The 23,967-nt window shown below is 39.1% G+C and overlaps 1 protein-coding gene across 2 annotated transcripts in view; it reads left to right on the top strand.

Moving 5' to 3' along the window:
- Positions 1-23,967, top strand: part of srgap3 (SLIT-ROBO Rho GTPase activating protein 3) — a 126,749-nt gene that overhangs the window by 85,971 nt on the left and 16,811 nt on the right. The window contains exons 7-18 of one of the 2 annotated variants that reach the window (XM_017712643.2): positions 1,126-1,347; positions 2,357-2,458; positions 5,671-5,868; positions 6,541-6,625; positions 9,371-9,398; positions 12,786-12,816; positions 14,106-14,166; positions 17,438-17,515; positions 17,965-18,099; positions 18,562-18,667; positions 22,869-23,096; positions 23,420-23,493. In XM_017712643.2, the coding sequence (XP_017568132.1) occupies positions 1,126-1,347; positions 2,357-2,458; positions 5,671-5,868; positions 6,541-6,625; positions 9,371-9,398; positions 12,786-12,816; positions 14,106-14,166; positions 17,438-17,515; positions 17,965-18,099; positions 18,562-18,667; positions 22,869-23,096; positions 23,420-23,493 (1,348 nt within the window). Of the gene's footprint in view, positions 1-1,125; positions 1,348-2,356; positions 2,459-5,670; positions 5,869-6,540; positions 6,626-9,370; positions 9,399-12,279; positions 12,383-12,785; positions 12,817-14,105; positions 14,167-17,437; positions 17,516-17,964; positions 18,100-18,561; positions 18,668-22,868; positions 23,097-23,419; positions 23,494-23,967 lie in introns of both variants that reach the window. The other variant, XM_017712642.2, reaches the window with a different exon arrangement.

The raw sequence follows: 23,967 nt of genomic DNA, 5'->3' as shown, positions 1-23,967 counted from the left end.
AATCCAGTGTGTTGTCACCACAGCAGACGGTTACAGACACAAATGGCATTGCTGCTATTGCAGTTATAGCATTAAGTAAGCTGCTTGACATCAGCTCACTGAATTAACATAATGGATATTCCAGTCAGTGCTGTGGTAATGTATTCTGTTGTAAGTGCTATATGTGTTCTGTTCTATACTAGTAGTAGATATTTTTGAATGCACATTCAATACCATAGTACTATGTGCTGTTTTCTCAATGCAGATTTGCATATATGCCCATTAAGCATTGATCTGTTCTCTTGCTAGAGGGTTCTACTGAGTACTTGATTAAATGTGAATAATTCTAGACTGTCCCTAATAATATACTATTGTATTTTGAATAATTCTTTGTCCTCGGTTACGTTCGCACTTGGTCAAGCTATGATGAGACTTTTAGGTTGTGAATCCTTTCATATTCTCTGTATGCATTTTGTCATTTTATCTCTGTTTTTAGAAGTCACTTTGGATAAAGGTGAGTAAGTACATAATAGAAGAGTTTAGAAGTATCTTCTAATTAGGTTATCCAAATGAGCCCCACTAGTAGCTTTGCCAGACACCTCCTTGAACCTAATGAATGAGTTTATGGCTCAATAGAGAGCTAACTGACTCCTCTTCATTAAATGACCATATAATGATTCACAGAAATGTTCGTTTCCCTGCAGCATATTTTAAACTCATGCCGTGTTCTGCTAAATAAGGTTAGCTTATGTGCTTTTTTAACAAAGACTAATTAGGCTGGATGTCCCACTGTGCTTGTACTTCTAAATTTGTGTGTTATGTGTCTTATTTTGCAGCAGATTCACATCTTTCTCTTTTTATGTCTTGTTTGAAGTCTTTGTGCATGTATTGTTATCCAAAAAGGTTATAGGAACTGCTCCTTATCTTACGTCTTATTAAGAGCTCTACTCTTAAGACAAGTATAGAACACTCAATAATAAAGACGTTAATTAGATGTGCAAGGTTTCTGTCATTTCTTTCAAATGAATCTAATGTCAAAACAAATCGTCCTCTGAAACTGAACTGACTGCAGCCTGTTTCCCTAGTGAACAGAGAAGAAATATTCCAGACTGTCTGAAACACTCCCACTACTCTGTTCTCTTTCAGTGCTGTGACCTTGGGTACCATGCTAGCTTAGCCCGCACTTTTAGGACCTATCTCTCAGCGGAATATAACCTGGAAACATCTCGCCATGAGGGTCTGGACCTCATTGAGAACGCAGTGGACAATCTGGACTCCCGCAGTGACAAGCACAAGATCATGGACATGTACAACCAGGTGTTCTGCCCGCCCATGCGCTTTGAGTATCTGCCTCACATGGGAGACGAGGTGAGACTGTTGTGTGTCTAAAACATATGTATCAGTATCTCATTAGGTTAAACTGGGATTTGTGCCGTAGATCTGTAACTGTAGTTGTAACAGAAGAATACATTTTTTGTAGAGCATATATAATAGCAAGAGAGCAGGACTCAACCTACAAAACATTTTGGTTTTTGTTGAATAATTTTAAAAATATTCAAAGTAAGATTACTATTTTTTACACATTCATCCTCCACACCTCTGCTACAAATTAAGTGCAAACTTTCTTTTAAGCACCAGATGTTTATAAACAGTTCAGCTGACAGTAGCAGGAGTGAAGACGTGACATCATACTCCATAGGGTTAATTGTAATGGACTGGGTTGCAAGTTGTAACAGTCGCTAAAAAGTCTGTTAAGGTAATACAAGCAGAATTAATTCAATGCATTTTCTGTGCTTTGAACCAGACAAACTAAATACATAGAAATATATTCATCAGAATAAATCTGATTAGTGAAAAGAGGCTGTGTGAAACATGGAACATTTACTGTTGAACATTACGTAGAAGAGGAAATATTTAAATAAAAATGAAATATATTCTATTTATATGACATCTGTAGTAGGATTTTTTTATGTATGCATAAAAACGTTAAAACAGCTGGACTGTTGAATTTATATAGGGAGATTTGGCTCTCACTGTGAGATACTTATATGCTTAAGAATGCTGCTATATTATGGCTTCTGAAAGGATGATAATAATACAGATGTTAGTTCTATGACTTGTGCACACACGCAGTTCAAAAACACTTTTGATAAAAATAGTTGCTTTTATGGTACAGTAACAATCTTAATGGTAAATCTGAAGAAATGTCTGATTATTGTCAAAATGTGTAGATGCTGTTGCTATGGGAATATGAGAAGATGGCTGAAAGCATGTTGTACTTGAGACTGTTTAACTACATAAAATATCCATTCCAGATTTGAAATTGCTGTGGACAGTTGAATTTGGGAGGCTGACAGTTTCTATTGTGTGTTTTTAGGTGTGTCAAGTGAGTGCACAGCAGCCAGTTCAGACGGAGCTCCTAATGCGCTACCATCAGCTGCAGTCTCGCCTAGCCACACTGAAGATCGAGAATGAGGAGGTGGGATTCACCTTGTGGCCTGAGCTATACTAATATACTGTAGCCTTTTGCAGTTGGGTTGTTAATGGCAAATTTTCTTTTTTTGTCCATTTTCTTTTCTCAGTAACAGCTTCTTCTCATCTACCCATCTTTTCAGACCCATAGTGATGTCTTCTTACAGTGGTAGGATGGACAGAAACGACTTTGAGCTTTCTTAGATCTGAAGCAGAATACGGTTTATCTTATGACATTCTCAGTGGTCTTTCAGGTTTTCATTTTTTGAACCACAGTTTTGGAAACTCTTTTTTTCTCTTATTTTCCTTTGATTTTTCCTTTACTTATTTTCCTTTATTTAAGCAGTGGAAGTTAAATGAAAGGTGATCTCAGATTTTTGCACAGTACAATACATCCCACCTGAACCACAACAGTATTTGATTTGCTCAAATGATTTTGTCTGTGTTTTGGTTTGTAACACTCACTGTGTTCTCCAGATGAAGCAGGCTGATTCTACTGCTGAAGTCACCTGGAGTTCAAGGCTCAGTAATGTGAAATGCCAAGCTGAATGTCAAAGTGATACTTTCTTTTTAAAGTTGAGGCTTTTCAGATCCTACTTTCAAAACATCTCTCCAGAGCAACTTTATGTTGAGGCTTCAGTGTGTGTGATTTCTAACACCAACTGACATGTAAATGAACACCTCGGATCTAAAATGTAGTCTTAATTTTTGAAAAGTATCAAAAAATCCTCATGTTTCTGGCAACCTTTATGCCCTGAAGACGTATCTGTTGTACAGACATCCTGACTACGACTTTAAATGAGGTTCTGCATGTAGATATGCTTGAATTTCAGCAGTGTGAGTCACAATGTTTCAGCTTTTGTGCCGAGAGTCTGCTCTTCAGAGGCCCCTTAACATTACTGAGACAAGTTTCTTTTTGCAGTTTCTAAGGCACTCAGGAGGATGTGTCTGAATAGAAACTGCACTCATTTAATTTTTCAATATTCAGGCCTTCCATGGGAACAGAGGGTGTATTTTTAGCTTTCGCTGCTGCTAATGGTGATTTTTTTTGTGTGGGGTGAAACAGCTCTGTGTATTGAATCTGCAGAGGTACTTTTTGGTTGATGGAGAGCAGAAGGCAGCATGCTGAGATCTCCCTCTAAGTGTATACAGGTGCTAATGGACTCTATAATAGCCCCCGCCTGTGCGTATTGATGGCTCCATCTAGCCCTTATCACTCTGTGTCTCATAACCAGCCTGTAATGGACGATTTGTACTACGGAGAGAATATGCCACATTAATCTGAGGGCCCCACAATTGGGTCCTGGGGCAGTTTTACGTATCACCTCTACAACAGGCAGACAGGCCTCATTTTCAGCTGTTCAAATGAGGGATATTTAACCTTGGTGGTCATTTAGAATCCTGCCCTCAAGAATTGTCTGAACGTTCACTCAAAGGTCAGATGAAATGTGACTCGATTTACCATTGAAACTGATGTACCAGTTAGTGAGTGCATCCTTAACCCTGCTTTTGGTTTGGCGGCTTGTTTTGCTTGGATTAGGTGGTAAAAGCATTGCTTGTGTAAACATTCACAGGCTTGTGCAAGATTACATTGATAAACGGCGCTTTAACAGCTTAAACTGCAAGGGCCCTTATGCTGGGCCACAGTTCCTTGCTCTCATGACTACACACCTTACATACTGGTTTAATAGTAATTGCAATAATTTATAGTACTTTATGACTAATATGGACAAAAGTATTGGGGCACCTACAAATTAATCCCATTCTAAGTCTATAGGCATTAATATAGTGTTGGTCCCCCCTTTGCTACTGTAACTGCTTCTACTCTTCTGGGAAGCTTCTTCAAGATGTTGGAGTGTGTGTCAGGATTTTTGCTGATTTATCCAGAAGAACATTTGTGAGGTCAGACGCTGATGTTGGACAAGCAGGCCTGGTTTGCAATCTCCGTTCTAGTTTATCCCTAAGGTGTTCAGTGGGGTTGAGGTCAGGGCTGTGTGCAGGTCAGTCAAGTTCTTCCACACCAAATTCGCTCACCCAGCCGTGCCTTTATGGACCTTGCCTTGTGTACAGTCATGCTGGAACAGAAAAGGGTCTTCCCCAAACTGTTCCCACAAAATTGGAAGCATGTAATTGTCCATAGCATTATCCCTCCTCCACCAAACTTTACAGTTGGCACAGTGCAGTCAGGCAGGTAACATTCTCCTGACATTCGCCAAATCCAGACCCATCCATCAGACTGCCAGATTGTTATTCATCACTCCACAGAATACATTCCACTGCTCCAGTGGAGTCCAGTGGCTGTGTGCTTCACATCACTGTGCCTGACACAGTGTGCTTTGTGCTTGGTGATATAAGGCTTGCATGCAGCTGCTTGGCCATGGAAACCTATGCCATGAAGCTCCCAGTGCACAGTTTTGTGCTGATGTTAATGCCAGAGAAGGTTTGGAACTCTACAGTTATTGAGTCAGCAGAGCGTTTGGGACTTTATGCACTATCCGCCTCAGCACTTGGCAACCCCACTCTGTAACTTTACGTGGTCTGACACTTTATGGCTGCGTTGCTCTGGTTCCTAAACACTTCCACTTTTCAAAAATACCGCTGACAGTTGAATATCTATTCAATTCAGTGATCTCTTTACCCATTCTTTCACAAATATTTATAAGGCAGACTGTGTGGCTAAGTGCTTGATTTTATGCACCTGTGGCAAAGGGACTGAATGAAACACCTGGCATTCAGTAATTAAGAGGTGTGTATCAATACATTCCATATACTGTAAGTCTTAAGATTAATAACTAATAAGCCTAGCTCGATAACAGTAAGGGTTCTTTGGAACTATAGAATTGTGACATTTGACCAGAAAGCAGATGCTCACAGCTTAAGATCAAAAGTGAAGCTTTACTTATGGAATCGTAGAAGCAGACAGTAGTCAGGATACAGGCACGGGTCAAATCCAGGAAACACAGCAAAACAAGAAAGGCGACCATAACCGATAAGGGCAAGACAGGCGATGAATCAAAACCATGAAACCAACACAGCAGGCAAAAGTACAAAAGGGAAAGACCATAAATCTGGGTTAGCAGAAAAACAGGCAGGAAGTCAGTACGCGAATGATATCAGAACAGAAATAAACACTCAGTAGTGTCACAGAGGAACACATCAGTGGGCACACATGCTTCTCTGTTCTTTTGTTAACTGAAGAGGTGTCCTGCTCTTTGCCAGGTGCGCAAGACCTTAGATGCCACCATGCAGACACTGCAGGACATGCTGACCGTGGAGGACTTTGACGTGTCCGATGCCTTCCAGCACAGCAGATCTACAGAGTCTATTAAATCAGTGGCCTCTGAGGGCTACATGAGTAAGCTGAATATTGCCAAACGACGGGCCAACCAACAAGAGACCGAGGTCTTCTACTTCACTGTGAGTATGGCATGTTCTCTCTCAAAGGTCTACAATTACCCAGATCTACAGGTGGGCTTATGTTAGTATAGGTTTTTCTGAAGACAGCACATTTCAAATGAAAATAACAATTCAATGCAAAACCCCTAATGGCCAAAATGACACCGTGATTTGAATACGTACAGTAGAGTGTGCATCGGCTGCTAAATTTAACTTACAAGCATTATGATATTTGTTCTGACGCCTTTCCCTGTCTGTGATTGGTTTGCTGTGAAATATGTACGAAAGACTCATACAGAGTTCTTTTTAAGTAAACATCGTGTTCAGTGTTAATACTGCGGTGCTGCCAAATGTAGAGCTTGATTTTACTTGTTTGTGGCTTTTCTGTTATTTGGTATGTGAGATCAGTTTTGTTATCTAATCATAGAACATAGTGTCTCCAACACTGACATTGAAATTAAAGTCTACCCAGCATGCCCTATCACGCATGAAATCATAAAACACTCGCGACATGGCCCCATGCCTTTACCATTGAAACGGAAATTAAACTCTCCTTTCGGAACAGATTGAATTAGAGCCGCGCAAAACACAACGAAATCTGTTCTTCATCTGCCGTAACCGACAACTCTCTCCTGTTCTTGTCAGAGCTCATTAAAATCATTAGCTCCCTGATGCCTTCATCTGTGTCCGCAGAAATTCAAAGAGTACCTGAACGGCAGCAACCTCATCGTTAAACTGCAGGCCAAGCATGACCTGCTGAAGCAGACGTTGGGGGAAGGTGAGTAGTTGCATAATGAGCCCTGCGCTTGCGCTAAATGTTAAAAGTGTCAGGTCTTGCGTGAAGGTCTCTCATTATGACTTTGGTCACTGCAGGATATGGGGTTTGAAACTGTCACATTAAGGTCAGTCTGAGAGAGCCAGTGTCTAATGAAGAGCAATGTTAAGAGGTCTGTGTTGTCTCAGCAGCTGTTTTCCATGAGACGAACTTGAGTATTTTTTGTTCAGAAATAAGATTACGACCAAAAATGCCATTTACATGAGTAAAGCACAGCTTCAAAAGCATTCCACAATGTCATGCTTCCGGCCGTCTTGTTATTTATTATAGTGTCCGGCTAGGACCTTAGATGTATAAGGTTTCTTTTGTCAACTCGCTGTAGAGACTTTCATCCTTCTCTCTTCTCACCTCCTTTACGGATGGTTAGTGTCCAATCAATCAGCAGCAGCAGCTGGTGCATTGGGTCTCAATCTAATGGGGGCACATATTGGGGCGCCCCAGCTGAGACCATCCATGAACATGTATGTTCACAATTATGGCCCCCCTGCTACCCACAGCACTCAATTACACTGCAGATTCATCAGCTGAGGCACACTAGACAGGGGTTAATATGTCTGGGCTCTGTTTTGGCCACAAGCTGTAGACATGCGCACATTTATGTGGCTTCTACTTGAGTACCTGTATCACATATGGCATCTGCAGGTACCCCAGTTTTTAATTATTCGCTTAATTGGTCCTAGACGCATTAACCGAATTGGGTTAAAAAGTCCGTTCTGCTCTAGTAATATTATCAGTGTTTCTGTGGTGCTAGCCACCTGGCCCAACAGCCGCGCTTGTGGACTTCAGAATGAATGATAAAGAAGCAAGCAGGCTTGGATGCACTCCAGTCATCTGAATAACTGAATGATGTTTAAAGCTGCCTCTTTCTGAACCACTGAATCAGAACCAGCATTGTGAATGAACGCTCAAGGGGACTTCTGAAGCATTTTTTTCCATCCTCAGCTGGCAACGCTGAAGGTTTTCTCTTAGAGTGCTTAGTGATGGCACACTCAAAGCACTCCATTTGATATGCAAATTTGCAGTAGTAAAATTATTTGTGGCCCTTCCTCAGTTTCTCAAGTAGCTGTCCTACAGCTTCTGCAGTTATGGCATTACGTGGAGATTTAGATTTGGAAAGGAAACTTGATAAGCATTATGCAGCGTTGGGGCCAGGTGCTTAATAAAAGGGTGTTATTCATGGCACTTTAGCTAAGCTATTGCTCCTGGAAAAAACGACTGACAGGAAAGACACTGTTTCTTCACGTGCTTTACAGCTTCCAGAGATGCCAGAAAAAATAAGCTGCTTACTATTTTTTCATTGTATTTTCTTTGCGTCAGTGATAGATGATCAAGCATAAATATAACAGCCATATGTGGATAACAGATCATCTTGGGTGCGTTCTTGTTAAATAGCTTATTGTGTTCTGCAGTCTTAATCATTAGCAGAAAATGATTAGTTCAGTGAGGACTTCTCAGGACTTTCTAGCCCTTCAGATAAGGCTTAATGATCTCTGGGAACTCAAAAGTTCATGTCTGTAAATTTTTAGTTATTTTTCTTAAATAGAATGATCATGTTTGTTGCATTTACTCTGCATGGATTGTAGTACTATCTTAGTTCATTGTTCAATTCTGACTGAAATTGAAACAGATCTTACAACGCCCAATAGAAAATCACCCAATCAGGATTTTTTATATCTACTCAGATGCAGCCAAACTAGATCTTCCTTTAGATGAGCCTTCAGGAGCTAGGCAGAAGGCTTAATCTTTCAAATTAACCAAGAATTTAGATGGGAAGTAACAGTAGAATCAACCAGTTGGGTTGTAATTTATGATTGAACAATGTTGTGAGAATAAAAATCAAAATCATAGATACGTTCCCTCACAGTACAAATGGTAGTCTAACCAGGTTTCACTCAGTGCTTAGAGACAAAAAAGGTAGATGTGTGTAAATGTTTTATATACAAGCTTTAAATGTCTTCATGCTAAGTGTGCAATATGAAAAAAATGCATTGGCTTAGCGCTAATATACTATTATAAAATCCCATAGAGGTGACAGCAGAGCACATAGAGGTGTGTTTTGACATTTGTAGCTCAAACTGAAGCTTTAAAAGTCAGGATTCACCACTTATTCTATTGTGCTATAGCTCTTTATTAATTTCATCCATTCATTTATAGTTGTTATTGCTGAAGAATATGCCCTGCTTAGCTTCAGGAACACGCCCACTTTTCTCATTTACATAATTTTTGGCCAGTGATTGCCACTAGCACCATATGTGACAGACTCCCCCTTTGTCTGTGTGTCTGTCTGTCTTTTGTGTATGTATGTGTTGGGTTTCCTTATGTGCTGTGACAAATCCTTTCCACCTCTTTCATATCAGTGAATTTTCCGACAAAGAACTGAGTGAGCCGTCACATGCATCACTCAGTTAAATCACCACATACACACATGCATGCACACACTCTCCCCTCTTTATCTCTCCTGCGAGCCATCCAGCACCCCACAGGGATCAGCCAAGGTTTCTACAGCGACCGCAGGCACTCCTTTTGTCTGAAGAACGGAGCTGCCACTCATTCATTCATTTCTCTTTCAATAGTCTGGGTCATTCTCACTATAGCCCTGTGTCCACTCTGCTACAGCTCTACAGCAGAGAGCATGAGATCATACTTTTAAATTCAACGTCTGAATAATCTCTCACTCTTTTTTTGCAGGAGAAAGGGCTGAGTGTGGAACCACAAGGTAAGATCCTTATGAAGGTCACTTCACAGCATTTTCTCACTGATGTCAGCTTCAAGTGATGAAACGTCTTTTCATGAGCAGTCTTATTAAATTGCAGCATAAAACACAAATACAGATGATGTTTACTGCTGTTTTAATGTATGAAGGAGTGGGACACACTGCTAACTTAGAATACAATGTGCTGATGATTAATCTTAGTAGCACTGATGCAACACGCTGTCCGAACGTCAAAATGGTCATGAAATCAAAATTATTCATTTTTCAGTGTCAGGAAAAAAGTACAAATACAAATAAAGTGCAAAATACAAATGTTAAACAGAAAATTACACATAAACATCAATAACTATATATAATATTTAATATAATAGAAATAATTTCAGTATTTAGTATGTATATCCTTATTCTTTATTACAGCTTCCCTTCTCTTTGGGAGCGTTGCTTCCACACCTTCAAAGTTCAGTCTTAGAATGGATTCTCTACTCCTCACAATTCAAGTAATTTTACACATATTTAGTGATGTTGAGGCCTGGGCTGGGCAGTAATTTGATGCTATATTTAGTTGGTGAGGCTTTGTGTATTTTTGTGTTAAATGTGTTTTTTTGACACTGACGCTGAAAGAATAAAAATAATAACTTAATGGCTATTTCAACCTGGAAATGAAGTAAAGAGTTGGTCTCTGGTCTGCACAGTGCTGAAAAAGAAGCTGAAATTACTAATTTTGTATTCTTTTCACGAAATGTTTTGCATATTATATTCTACAAACACTAATACAGATGCTTCCCCCAGAATTGCTTTATATATCAAAATATACAAGATAACAGTGTAGACAGATAGATGGTAATTGCTAATTGATAATAAATGACTAGGGAAGCTACCTAAGCTTCACATATAATTTCAGTCCTTCTTTCATAAAAAATATTTTATAAGTCAATGCAAAAAACACTAATGCTGAAGCAGAGAGCCTGATATTACATTTATAAAGGGATGGTGCACATCATGGTTTCAGAGTAACTAACTCGGAATACAATGGCCTAATGACACCCTTAGCCTCCGTGAAGCAGTCTAGACAGATAAATGGTAATTGGTAATTAATAATATATAACTAGTGTCATGGTGAAAAGGCTATGACAAATGTATACAATTTTCTCTTCATCTTCATATCTACCCTAAATAATTAAAATGTAACAGATCCAGTCTGTTTCTGTCAGTGGGAAGAAAAGGTGGATGACTTTTTTGACTCTTTTTTTGAGTGAAAACTGTCCAGCCAAATGCCTTTGCTCCTTTTGACAGCAGTGCATTCATGTAAAAACAGTCTTTTGCCAGTCCATTTGCCTGCAGTTTCAGCTGCAAAAACAACCCAAAGCAAGCCAGTGACAATGAAAGAAAGAAGACGAAGGGCAAATATTTATTTTCTTGGCACCCCCAACTGAGTTATTGCACAGCGGTCGAAGAGGACTTGTCCCCAAGCTGTCATTGGCAACTTCTCAACTCCTGCTGAGTAGTAGTGGGAGTCCACTGTCTGTCTGTGAGGCAGAGAATAGGGCCTCTGCTGGTGAGCAGATGTGAGTGGCCATCTGTACAGGTGCCCATGAAAACCTGCTCCTGTGTGGCATGCCATGGCAGACAGTCATTTACTGTTCATCAACTAGGACTTTAGCATATTAGTTTGTCTCAAACTTTTATGTTACTTTCCCTTTGAATCAGTATGCTAAAAAACTAAAGTGGTAACCACTGCTGTTCTCTTTCGACATGTCTGTGTGAGACCTTTTAGAAAAAAAAATCTAAAAGCAGAATCAAAAAGTACATAATGGCCATAATTAAAGACTATGAGAATATATGTAAACACTGGCCTGGCCAGTTCTCTTGAGGTTTGCAGCTAAAGTGCAGAATCACATGCTATTTGACTTGTATTGAATTTGGTGGTGGATCACAGCTCCTGAGAGCAATTAGGCTTTCCTAACTCAGCATGCGTTCCTGTAGGGGGCTGCTGCAGGAAAACAAACCCTTACTTGCAGTTGTTATAAGTTAATTAAGGGTCAGAGCAATTAGATCATAATTACAGTCCATTAAAATGCAGATATCCTGTGCTGTTTGCATACCCCTTTCATTAATTGCTGTTAGCTTCATTGGAACATTTAGCTTGGAAAGCAGATATTTCAATTCTTTTGACTTCATGCTGGGACTGTCAAAGTTACATCATTAAAAACATTGATTGAAATGTACCTTTTGAATGATTTGGCAGTTTATTATACAATAAGCATGACCATAGTATATAATTCAATTATTTTAAGTTAAATCTTAGTTAAAGCTGTATAACCTTTTTAAATATTTGAATGGCTGTGCATAGTTTGTTGTAGCCTCTCTGGATCAAACATGATCTCCTAATGAAAATACATGTCTGAGGACAATTTGTTAAAATTTTGGTGCCACAAACATGGAGACGTGTAGTGTAGTAGTCTTCATGCTTAATTGGAGGACTTTTTGTAGATGCATATGTGGGCCCTCTACAGGCTCATTGTCCATTGGACTATGTTGAGTCTTCAACATAGGACCATCAGTTTGTTCCCGCCCAAATTTAGCCCCAAATGCTCTAGGTACAAGATCACATCTCATCCTGCAAGATTAGGCTTGTTATTATTCAGTTAAGTCATTTTTAGGAGACTAATTTTTAACTTTTAATTGTCAAAATGAATTGTAATTAATTAATTGTAATTAATTAATAATTACATAATACATAACAACGGTAATTAATTGTAACTGTCAAATTAATTGCTAATTTAATTGATGACAGCTCTACTTCATGCTGGAGTCTACCTGGTATAACATTTCACTACATTTGGTGGTGTTTGTGTGTTTTGTTCCTCCTTGCTCCACTCCCCAGACCCCCCACCCTTCCCCCTAAACCACAGAAATTGCGGAAACCCCGGCCGCGCTCCGTCTATAATCATAAGCTGTTTAATGGAAATATGGAGTCCTTCATTAAGGTACCACCACCTGCAGTACAGTCTGCTGGGGTGGAGGGATGCCTGTCTTTCCCCTCTTACCGCTCCCTCGTTCTGAATATTCCTGTCACTCATACTTCTTCTCCTGGCAGTGATGATGCAGCTTATAAGGGTGGCAGAGGTACATGCCAGACTGTAGCCTTCAGAGCCAAAAATCAGACACAGATGTGCATCTAGTTGTATCAGGGAAACGTGATTGGCTGTGGTTGTTAGCCAGGCTTTCAGATGCCACCCTGTACTGTATCTCGAGCCATTCCAGCAGCTGCTCCAAGACTCAAAACGACAGTGTTGTCTCCATGGCGATTCTGTCGTTCTTTTTTCTCTAACTGTTATTCTCTTGCTTTTCTCACCTCTCTGCTCCGCTTGCCACTGCTTTCTGTCCTAGGGGAAGACGGAATACACGTATTCGCAATCAGGTACTTTAGCACAGGGCCTGCTGTAGGATTTCTGTTGGCTATTACTGTATTGTTGGCTTCATACGAAGTGTCTTCTAGCTTAGGGGTCGGCAACCCAAATGTTAAGAAGAGCCATTTTGTCCTTTCAACAAAAATCAAACTATCCTGGGAGCCATGACATTTTATATCCATTTTACCATCTTGGCTGTAAATTTGGCTCAGTATGTGCTAATGTACAAGTGCAGAATAAAAAATAGAATATAAATGAAAATCTAGACTTACTTTCGCTCTGCTTAAGGCTTTAGCTCAGCTATAGCTGCTTTTCCTCCACCATAAATGGTACCTGAGGATCTAGAATGTAACTGCTGCACCATTTAAGGTGGAATGGGAAAACTCAGCTTTTTAGTGTTTGACAGTTTGCAGATTAAACATATAAGGAAACCAGATGGCGTGATTATAAGTGTAGATAACTCCATTCGTCTCCAAATTATTGATATTCATCTAAAATCTCTCTCTTTGCCTTTTCCTTAGCTAATAGCTAGGCAAGAAATGCTATGGTGACCAGCAGTCTGTGCACCAACCATCAGGGTTAAAGAGCACATTAGCAGTTATATATTAACTCAAGTGTTTAAGACCATTTATTGTTTAAAGTGATTTTAAACCATCAGCAGAGTTTTATTATTTATTAAAAATCTAAATCTGCTGTGGAGCCGTCACACGGCAATAAAAGAACCACATGCAGCTCCAGAGCAACATGTTGCCGACCCCTGTTCTAGTCACTTTTTAATGATCATAATTCTCAATGATTCCATATTGCTTCTACAATAATATATAATCTCAATTTATATACAGTTGTAAGGAAAATGTTTTGAACCATTTGAAATGATCTAACTTGTTCATTAATGATCTTCCTGTAAATCACAAAAATAAATGACCTTATTTAACCGACATCACACTTCTACTGTACAGTGCAACACTTTTGTTAAACAGAACCAGATAATTCCAAAGTGTGCGCAGACATTTTCTTACAGATTTTGGATGTTGAGGACAGAAGTGCCTAATGCAGTATTCTTTACTAAATTACTTTTTTGCATGCTTGTGTCATCATACTACATACATAACTGTCATCATAATCAAATCTGTATTTTTGTTAGTAACAAACTGAAAGGACATAGAGCCCAGTATTATGTACAAGTGTATTTCTTCTATTAATCACATAATTGTGAACAAATTGTGAAAACAGACTGACATGTTATACCGTTTACAATTCACATCACATTGTCTCCATTCTCTTTCAATTGCATTTTCAGGATTCAGGCCAGCCTATTCCTCTTGTGGTGGAGAGCTGTATTCGATACATCAATCTGTATGGTAAGCAGTTCAAGCTTCACTTTGGCCTATACAATGTTGTCTCAGCGACTGTGAGAGAGTTCTGGCAGAGCACATATTTGCATCATTCATGGAGTGCTCTATACACACTTAACGACACAATGGCAGGTGTGTAGATTTAGCGCAGATGCTAATGCTAATTTAAATGCAGGCTAATCTCTACAGATACCTCTGCTGAAAGTTTTGTCATTCTCAGAAGCTTCGCGGAGAGACAGTTCTCTGAGCCTGCCATCTGTTAGAGAGAGGATGAGCTTAAGTGGGTAAAATGTCGGGCTGCACTGCTGTAGGGCTTTTTCCATCATGCATATTTGCTGTGGAAGAGCATGCTGCGTCCATAAAGATACAAGAACAGTAAATACTTGGTTCTTGTTTGTCAAGTTTTTGTTCATTAACACTATGAATAAGAACATTTACATCAACAAAACTATGAATTTTTAGAAAAACAGGTGTCTGACTGTGTTTTAGAACATCCATGGCCAGAACTATATACTATTTCTTTTACTGGAATCCTTAATGATGACTCTAAGACAGTGCTCACCAACCTGCATCTAACATGCTACACCCCCTCATTTACAAACATAACATATATTGTAACGCCGGGGAGCGATGAGGCGGACTCATGTGTGAAGAGAAGCGAGATTTATGTCCAAATCCATAATCAGGGCCAGAACAGTCCATGGTCAGAGAGCCAATATGGAGAGCAGGAGGGACAGACATGATAAAAATTAAAACAGAACTCCAAACAGGCAAGAAAAACTCTTCAAAAAATACATACACTTCAAAAACAAACCTTACATCAAACAAACAAAGACCAACAAGAAACTCAGGAAAACAGGTCTTAAATACAAGCAGGGATAATGAAGGATAACCGGACACATGTGGAGAACAGGTGGGAACAATCAGGGGTGTAGTCACAAAACAAGGGGGTCGGACCAGGAAGAAATCAAAACAAAAGCACATGACAGGACTAAACGGTAAAAAAAAGAAAGCACATGACAGGACTAAAAGGTAAATAAAACCACATGACAGGACTAAAAGGTAAATAAAAGCACATGAGGAGACTGGGAGGGGCCAATCGTGACACATATGTGGTCTGATTTTATTGTGTGCATTGAGATACACATTCAGTAGACCTCATATGAATTGGTTCTTATTTTCATGCAACAGACTGGGTACACTCTTAAAAATAAAGATGCCAAAAAGGAGAACCACTTTTGGTTCCCTGAAGAACCTTTCATTTGATGGTTCTTTGGAGAGCCATTTTTGTAAATGAGATTGTGAGTGTGAAGAACACTTTTAAAGTTTAAAAAATAATGTAAAGAATAATGTTGGCATTCTAGGAAGACCCTAAATCTGTGTTTGCACTGCAAGTGTGTCCTGTGAATAACTTTTATTTGTTTACTAAATGGCTGATGCAAACTGGGCAGTCCTGATCTTGGTTAACGCATGCGTAAGCCTTTCCCTCACCAATCACAAGACTGATTTTGGATGTCCCGCCCACACAGTTTTAACAAAACTGTTTTCCTGTTATGGTCCCTCTGTGTTTGAGTTGGAGAAACTTACAGAGCGAACAACCAAGTGAAAGCAAACCTAGCACCTGTAACTGAGCCATCGAGCTAGGTCATCTGTCTGCCTGTTGTCTGTCTGAATGATCACGTATAGGGTTAGGGTGTCCCAGTTCTTGTTGAGATAGAGGGGTAGGGTGAAATATTAGGGCTACATGACCGTCCAAATTGAGGTTTTTCAGAGGCACAAAGAATAACTGGCAGGACGGTTGTGTGAGCAACCAAAAAAAAACCCACAAATGTATTTTCTCAGTTCCAAAAAATATGATAACCATTGTATTATCTTAGTTTAATGTGGTGTCAATGTATTATGGTCGTTTTCTTCATAACAAGCATAAAAAATTGGTAATAGCATGCTAATGTCTCGGTAACTAGCTAACTTTCCTGTTCCACCTCAAATAGTCCATTTAAGTTGGAATGGGAAAATTCAAACAAGAAGCTGGTGAATAGTTGACATCAGCTTCCTTTCACCAAAGAATTAGCGGTTGGTGATAATAAATAATTGTCTTATACCCCTCTTTTAATGCATATGATGCTCTAAATGTAACTAAAGCCTAGCAGTGAGTCTGAACTTTTTCCTTCGCTGCTATCACTGAAGACAGGCCAGGCCACCTACAAAGTAGCGCTAGTAACCTGCTAATGAAGCAATATTTTTTTTTGTTAATTTGAGGGTGGTCCCATTTCGTAGGGCAAGATTTCAACCACTACTACTTGTAACTCCATTCCAAGGGGTTAGGGTGACACTAGAAAACAAGGGGTAGGGGTAAAAAGAAGAAATGGGATTGGGCCTTGGACTGAGGGCTGTCAATCATGTGTGCTCAAAAGAATTAGAACCACACCCAGACACTTGTCAGATCAGTTATTTTTAAATAGGATCATACATCAGATAAATTAGTTTTAAGCTCCCTCATACATCTCCTTTTCAAATGATCCATAAGGAGCCAAAAGTTGTTCGTCTATGCTATAACTCACAGAGCCCTTCTGTTTCTCTGTTTTCAAAATTGTAGAAAGTGTAAGAAATTCAGATATACAGAAATGGATGTTACATAATAATAGGATAGTGGATGGACAGGATCACACTCCTTCTTACATAGTCTGACCATTGCAAACACTGGTATGCCTGGACAGCTGGCAAATCGATAAAATGTCTGCTAAAATGTCAGTATGCATATATGAGTGTGATGCACACTCCTCAAAGCAATGACATGTCTGAACATAAGAGATATAAAAGTTAAGAAATAAGAGATATACAAATTATTTCATTCCAGATTTCTCGCAATTGTGAACATGGCTTATGCATCAGTTATGTGATTCTTAGAGATGAAGTTCAGATAGCCAGTCCTCGTTTAATTTCCTCTATCAGATTACCTTCTTCACCCTTGCTTTGCTGTTTGTCTACGCTTCACATGTTATTATGTCTGAGCTGGCCTGGGGCATTCTCTCCCTTTGCCCTCCACATCTAATGAAATCTCAGAAACTGATCAGAGTAGCTTTAATAGAAACCATATGTCCCTCAAAACCCAAGGAGGCCCCTGCCTCATGGAGCAAAAAGTCACTTTACAACCAGATTGCATTTCCTGCCCTGTGTTATGCATTTTCAGATTGCTTTCATGTCAACGGATGTTGTACTGCTGAGATAATGGCAGGCCTTGACGTTTTCTGGTTTCATGTTTCCTTTTCTATTTCAGGCCTTCAGCAGCAGGGCATATTCAGAGTTCCCGGATCTCAGGTGGAAGTCAATGACATTAAAAATTCATTCGAAAGAGGTTTGTGTCCAAGCGAGAAGCCCCTAATTGTTTTTGAATTGCTTTTCTCCCTGTAACTCGGTCAATTTGTTTTGGCAGCGACTGTCAGAAAAGATTATCTCTATGCATGAGAGAAGGGAACGATATTTATGAATTTAATCTGACATTGAGTTACTTTAGTGTCCTGTAGAATAAGTACCTCAGTTGCAGGTTGATGTTTCCAGTGATGTATCTACTTTCTTCCTAAACCATGACTTCCTAAACCATGTGTCTTAACATAAAGCCTGTCTTGGTTTGATGTGAATTTATTTATTCAGATCTATGTTTCATTGTTTGCAACATAAATGAGTAAATCACACTCTTGAGTTCAGAATTTGTGTAAGATCTAAACTGGTAGAACAGTCAGTCATGAAGCATGAACATGAGGTTTTCTTGCAGGTCTTTAAAGCAGTGTGTGTTCCCTGTTTCAGGCGAAGACCCACTGATTGATGATCAGAGTGATCATGACATAAACTCGGTGGCAGGCGTTCTGAAGCTGTACTTTAGAGGGCTTGAGAATCCTCTTTTCCCCAAGGAACGCTTCCTAGACTTCATCTCCACCATCAGTGAGTCCTACTGCCACAGGCGTGAACTACTGAAAGAGCTTTGAACTTTTTTCAGTCCTGCTCTGACTTCAGTGTGCCAGTCATTGGATGAAGAAGCAAATCATCTAATAAATCTGTGTCCATTAATTTGTGATTCAGTTTTGGCAGAACAACAAATGTGCAGTTTTCCCCTTCACCATAATGTAGCCAATGAGCCAAAACTTGTTTGCTTTTTTTAGTTTTGCATTGGGAGCCAATGTAGCTAACAGGTAATGGGTACTTACACCCTGCCACTTAGGATTATGCAAATTGCATGTCTTGTTTTTTTCTATATAGGAAAAAACATCTTGTATGTTGTCACCTATGCAAGTCATGTGTTGGCTGATCAGCTACATTTATGGAAAAGGATGGTTTGGTTAAATTGATTTGGAAGGGTTTGATTTGCAGTGTGGGAGAATATTATTTGTATTTCTTTTTTTTCAGAGCTTGAGTCATCTGCTGAACGAGTCCATCACATTCAGCAGATTATAGTCACTCTTCCTCGTACCATCATCATCGTCATGAGATACCTGTTTGCGTTTCTCAACCAGTGAGTCTACAGCTTTTAAACTACATTTCTTGAAAGATTTCAGAATTTCATTGAGAAACAGAATGCTGGGAGTAGCTCATGATTAGTTTTCCACATACCTCTATGTTTGTGCTGCTGCATAGTAAATCAGCATGTATATGAATAACTGCAGTCAAAGGCACAGACATTCATTATATTCTGAGTTATTGAACAGGCCTCGTACTGTTCATGTCCAATTCATTACCGCATCTGTCAAGCAGTGCTTTAGATGTTATTTATGCCAGAGGAAAAGCCAGGGCTCTGTGCAGTGCTATACCTGTCCTTTTTTATTGTACTCATATTGATGTTCCCTCTGCATGCTTCCTCCTGCAGAACAAAGAATTAGATTTTACATCCTGGGTTTTTTAGCTGGACAGTTTATTTATATACTGAGCTGGGCCTGTAGCTTTTTTTTTTTTTTTAGCTCAAACTTCATATAATTCTTCTCCTTTTCTTGCGCTCTTTAGTTCCTCTGCAATGTCTGGATACTGTACAATTTCACTGTGGAATTGAATTGAGTCACTCAGATTGTCTGCATTGAACATAACTGCCAGAGAAAGAGATGGCTGTTGTTCTGTGAATTATGACTTGCATTTAACCTTGTTCACTTGTCCCCAAAGTGTCAGGACTGATTTCAGTTTAGTGGTACTGAAATAATACAATCATCTGAAACTTGTTACTGACATGACTGGTGGATGTTATCAGAACAAGGTTGTTGAAGAAATGCCAAATGTTGGAGGATAGCTTTGCAGATGATAAAGAAAGCATATGAATGAGTTTTGGACATTTATGCAGGTTGAAAGAAAATACTGTATGAGATACTGAAGACTTGCTTAAATGTCAAAGATATATCAGTCAAGTGAGAGTATAATGCTAAGATAAAGCAAATGTCACTTATCATACAGCTGCTGTCCTTACAATTGCTGCATAATTTAATCGTTAAAAGGTAAACAAAGTCATTCAGAGTGGTTTAATTTAAATTGCTCCATTTTAGAGAAACTAGCAGAGTGAAATTGATCACAATGGTGATGATCAGAACCAGATATCTGAAGAATTTAATGCTTATTAAAGGTCCTTCACAGAACGTTATTACACAAAATAGAGTAATAGAATTTATGCCTGAGGCATATACTTGTTTTGTATTAGTTTTGAGAAAAGATTTTGTCCTGAAAGATATTTTTAAGATGTATTTATGATGCAGAGGCATATGCAGGGTACTTTTTGTAAGGCAAAATAGTCCCAAAATATATATTTTTTCAGATGTATTACTATTTTGCCATCATCAACTTTACATATAAAAACTCACAAGACTTGTGTTCACTGGTGGTTTTGGAAAGTAACCAAAATGGCTAAATTTGCTTTGTAGACATTGAGACCCCTGATGCCTATCACCACCACTGTAAAGAAATGGTAGTCGGCAGGTTTCTCTACAATGAACCATTTCACATCAAACCACACTTAATGACTTTGGTTACAAATCAACCATTAAATTATTAAAAGTAAAATTCCACTTTAACTCTTAGAATAATATAGTTACTGTTATTGTTTTGCTACACATTTGCCTAACTATTTACAAACCGGATTCCAAAAAAGTTGGGACATTAAACAAATTGTGAATAAAAACTGAATGCAATGATGTGGAGATGGCAAATGTCAATATTTTATTCGTAATAGAACATAGATGAAAGATCAAAAGTTTAATCTGAGTAAATGTAACATTTTAAAGGAAAAATATGTTGAATCAAAATTTCACAGTGTCAACAAATCCCAAAAAAGTTGGGACAAGTAGCAATAAGTGGCTGGAAAAAGGAAATTGAGCATATAACGAACAGCTGGAAGACCAATTAACACTAATTAGCTCAATTGACAAAATGATTGGGTATAAAAAGAGCTTCTCAGAGTGTCAGTGTCTCTCAGAAGCCAAGATGGTAAGAGGATCACCAATTCCACCATTGTTGCGCAGAAAGATAGTGCAGCAATACCAGAATGGTGTTACCCAGCGTAAAATAGCAAAGACTTTTAAGTTATCATCATCAACCGTGCATAACATCATCAAAAGATTCAGAGAATCTGGAACAATCGCTGTGCGTAAGGGTCAAGGCCGTAAAACTCTACTGGATGCTCGTGATCTCCGGGCCCTTAAACGTCACTGCACCTCAAACAGGAATGCCACTGTCAAGGAAATAACAGAATGGGCTCAGGAATACTTCCAGAAAGCATCGTCAGTGAACACAATCCACCGTGCCATCCGCCATTGCCAGCTGAAACTCTACAGTGCAAAGAGGAAGCCATTTCTAAGCAAGCTCCACAAGCTCAGACGTTTGCACTGGGCCAGAGGTCATTTAAAATGGAGTGTGGCAAAATGGAAGACTGTTCTGTGATCAGATGAGTCACGATTTGAAGTTCTTTATGGAACACTGGGACGCCATGTCATCCGGACCAGAGAGGACAAGGATAACCCAAGTTGTTATCAACGCCAAGTTCAGAATCCTGCATCACTGATGGTATGGGGTTGCATGAGTGCTTGTGGCATGGGCAGCTTGCATGTCTGGAAAGGCACCATTAATGCAGAGAACTATGTTCAGGTTCTAGAACAACATATGCTTCCATCTAGACGTCATCTCTTTCAGGGAAGACCCTGCATTTTTCAACAAGATAATGCCAGACCACATTCTGCAGCAATCACAACATCACGGCTACGTAGGAGAAGGATCCGGGTACTGAAATGGCCAGCCTGCAGTCCAGATCTTTCACCTATAGAGAACATTTGGCGCATCATAAAGAGGAAGGTATGACAAAGAAGGCCCAAGACGATTGAACAGTTAGAGGCCTGTATTAGACTTGAATGGGAGAGCATTCCTATTTCTAAACTTGAGAAACTGGTCTCCTCTGTCCCCAGACGTCTGTTGAGTGTTGTAAGAAGAAGGGGGGATGCCACACAGAGGTGAAAATGGCCTTGTCCCAACTTTTTTGGGATTTGTTGACGCCATGAAATTTTGAAACAACATATTTTTCCCTTAAATTGATACATTCTCTCAGTTTAAACTTTTGATCTGTGATTTGTGTTTTATTCTGAATAAAATATTGGCATTTGACATCTCCACATCATTGCATTCAGTTTTTATTCACAATTTGTTTAGTGTCCCAACTTTTTTGGAATCCGGTTTGTATATATAAGTACATAATTATATTATTAGTTACATTAATTACAATTAGATTTGATTTACATTGTGTATTGGTAGGCATGAGAGCATGTCTGTCCGTTTCCTTTTTCGATATGCAAGAACGACAGCCATGCCAAGCATGCAAGGATGTTTTTGTTTTCCATGAAAAAGAGTGTACAAACCATTGTTCATCAAATTCAGTTATATATTCAGTTAGCAACAGAACGCTTGTGACTACAACAGCTGTGGTTCGGTCACAGACACAATCCAAAGGCAACTACCATAGAATTGAATATAATCCTGCTGTCCCACTCTATTTTAGAATTGTACCAAATAAGTTGCATGTCAAATATTATCTTATGGAATGGTGCTCAATCGAATGATACTGTTATTGTTATCAATCAGTATAAAAAAACAAATCAGTATAATATCTTTCAGTTTAGAATCCACTATTTTTAGCAGAGTTCTCCAGATTTAGATGAGGTACAAGCAACAAATAATCAAAAAGGTCTGTTATAAGGTGTATGTGCCTTAGCCTAGGGGGGTAAATCATAATACTCTTTTGTTCAGTACAAACTTTATTTTGTACTTTAAACCAGTTAGGTCATTGAGAATGTCCTGTTGTAGGCAAAAGTTTAAACACCCCTTGTTGACACCCCTTGCATGTTTTGTTTTCTAAGTGAAAATATGTTAGCAAAAACATAATATTGTGTTTTCTGCAAATTTTTACTGCGAAATTTCTGTATATTTGCTTTTAACAAAATTGGTAAATAAAATTAACCATAAAATAATTTTATTACATTTTGCTTGTTTTTCAATTTGTCAAATTCAGCAAATAATCCTCCTCTATGTTTTCATTTAGAAACATTAGAAGCTTATTTTTATTTAGAAATGTAATTTTACCAGGTGGCTCAAACTTTTGCATGATTTTTTTTTTGGAAATATAAAGTGTGTTTTCTAAGATTCCAAGACACTGAACATTTTTTCTCTCGTTTCCCTTTTCCCACCATCCAAATCAGCCTGTCCCAGTACAGCGATGAGAACATGATGGACCCCTACAACCTGGCCATCTGTTTTGGCCCCACACTGATGCCCATCCCTGATGGTCAGGACCCTGTGGCCTGCCAGGCCCACGTCAACGAGGTCATCAAGACCATAATCATCCACAATGAACTCATATTCCCTGCCCACCGTGAGCTGGAGGGCCCTGTCTATGAGAAGTGTATGACTGGAGGAGAGGAGTACTGGTAAGAAAAGAGGATGAATGTAGAAAACCTTGTGTTCTGTGCCACAGCGTAACACAGCCTGATTTAATTTTCTGCTCCAAATGAAAAGAAGGTTCATCAGTCAGGTCATGTAATGAAAATACACAGGAAGTAGAAGCAGCAGAAATTCAGGCTCAGCAGAAATGAATAATGCTAGTGAGGATTTTTATTCACTGGTATGTTTGTATCTATTGCTGCGCAGTACTGTCAGTATCAGGTTTGTTGTTTTGTGTACTGCTTTTGGAGATTCCCCTTGCACTGACAGCTGTGTCTGTGTGTGTGTGTTTGTCTGTGTGTGTATAAAGTGACAGCCCCCACAGTGAACCAGGCACCATTGACGAGGCTGACAACGGAACTGAGCCACACACTAGTGATGACGGTACAGGGAGACACGGATACTTGTTAATTTATTTATTTTCTCATGTGTTCATTTGTCCTTCCTTTTTGACATCCTTTCATGGCCTTTAAGGGCTTTCTCTAGACAGCTACGTTACTACAGCACAAAGCTCAGCTGAGTTATGTGTGCAGTATTTATAGCGGGTTTAATGACTCCGCTGTAGAGAAATGTTTTCCTGTTTCTAGAGACAGAAATTGTTATTGTTTAAGAGACTGTTTTGTTAGTTATGTAATTGTAATTGTTTTCTAAATTCCAAAGATTGTGTTTGGGGTTTGTGTGTGTGTGTGTGTGTGTGTGTGTGTGTGTGTGTGTGTGTGTGTGTGTGTGTGTGTGTGTGTGCATGCCTTGATATAGACTATTCAGTTAGATATTTGCTTTTAAAACAGTGTTAGCAGTGTCACAATAGCAGTGATTTATGTCAATCACCTCACTGTGTTGTTAGGAATGGGACAGCTG

This window comes from Pygocentrus nattereri, chromosome 26 (genome assembly GCF_015220715.1).
Source record: "Pygocentrus nattereri isolate fPygNat1 chromosome 26, fPygNat1.pri, whole genome shotgun sequence".
In the NCBI taxonomy this organism is placed as follows: Eukaryota; Metazoa; Chordata; class Actinopteri; order Characiformes; family Serrasalmidae; genus Pygocentrus; species Pygocentrus nattereri.
Note: the sequence above shows the minus strand (reverse complement) of the source record. Positions and strands in the feature narration are given on the sequence as shown.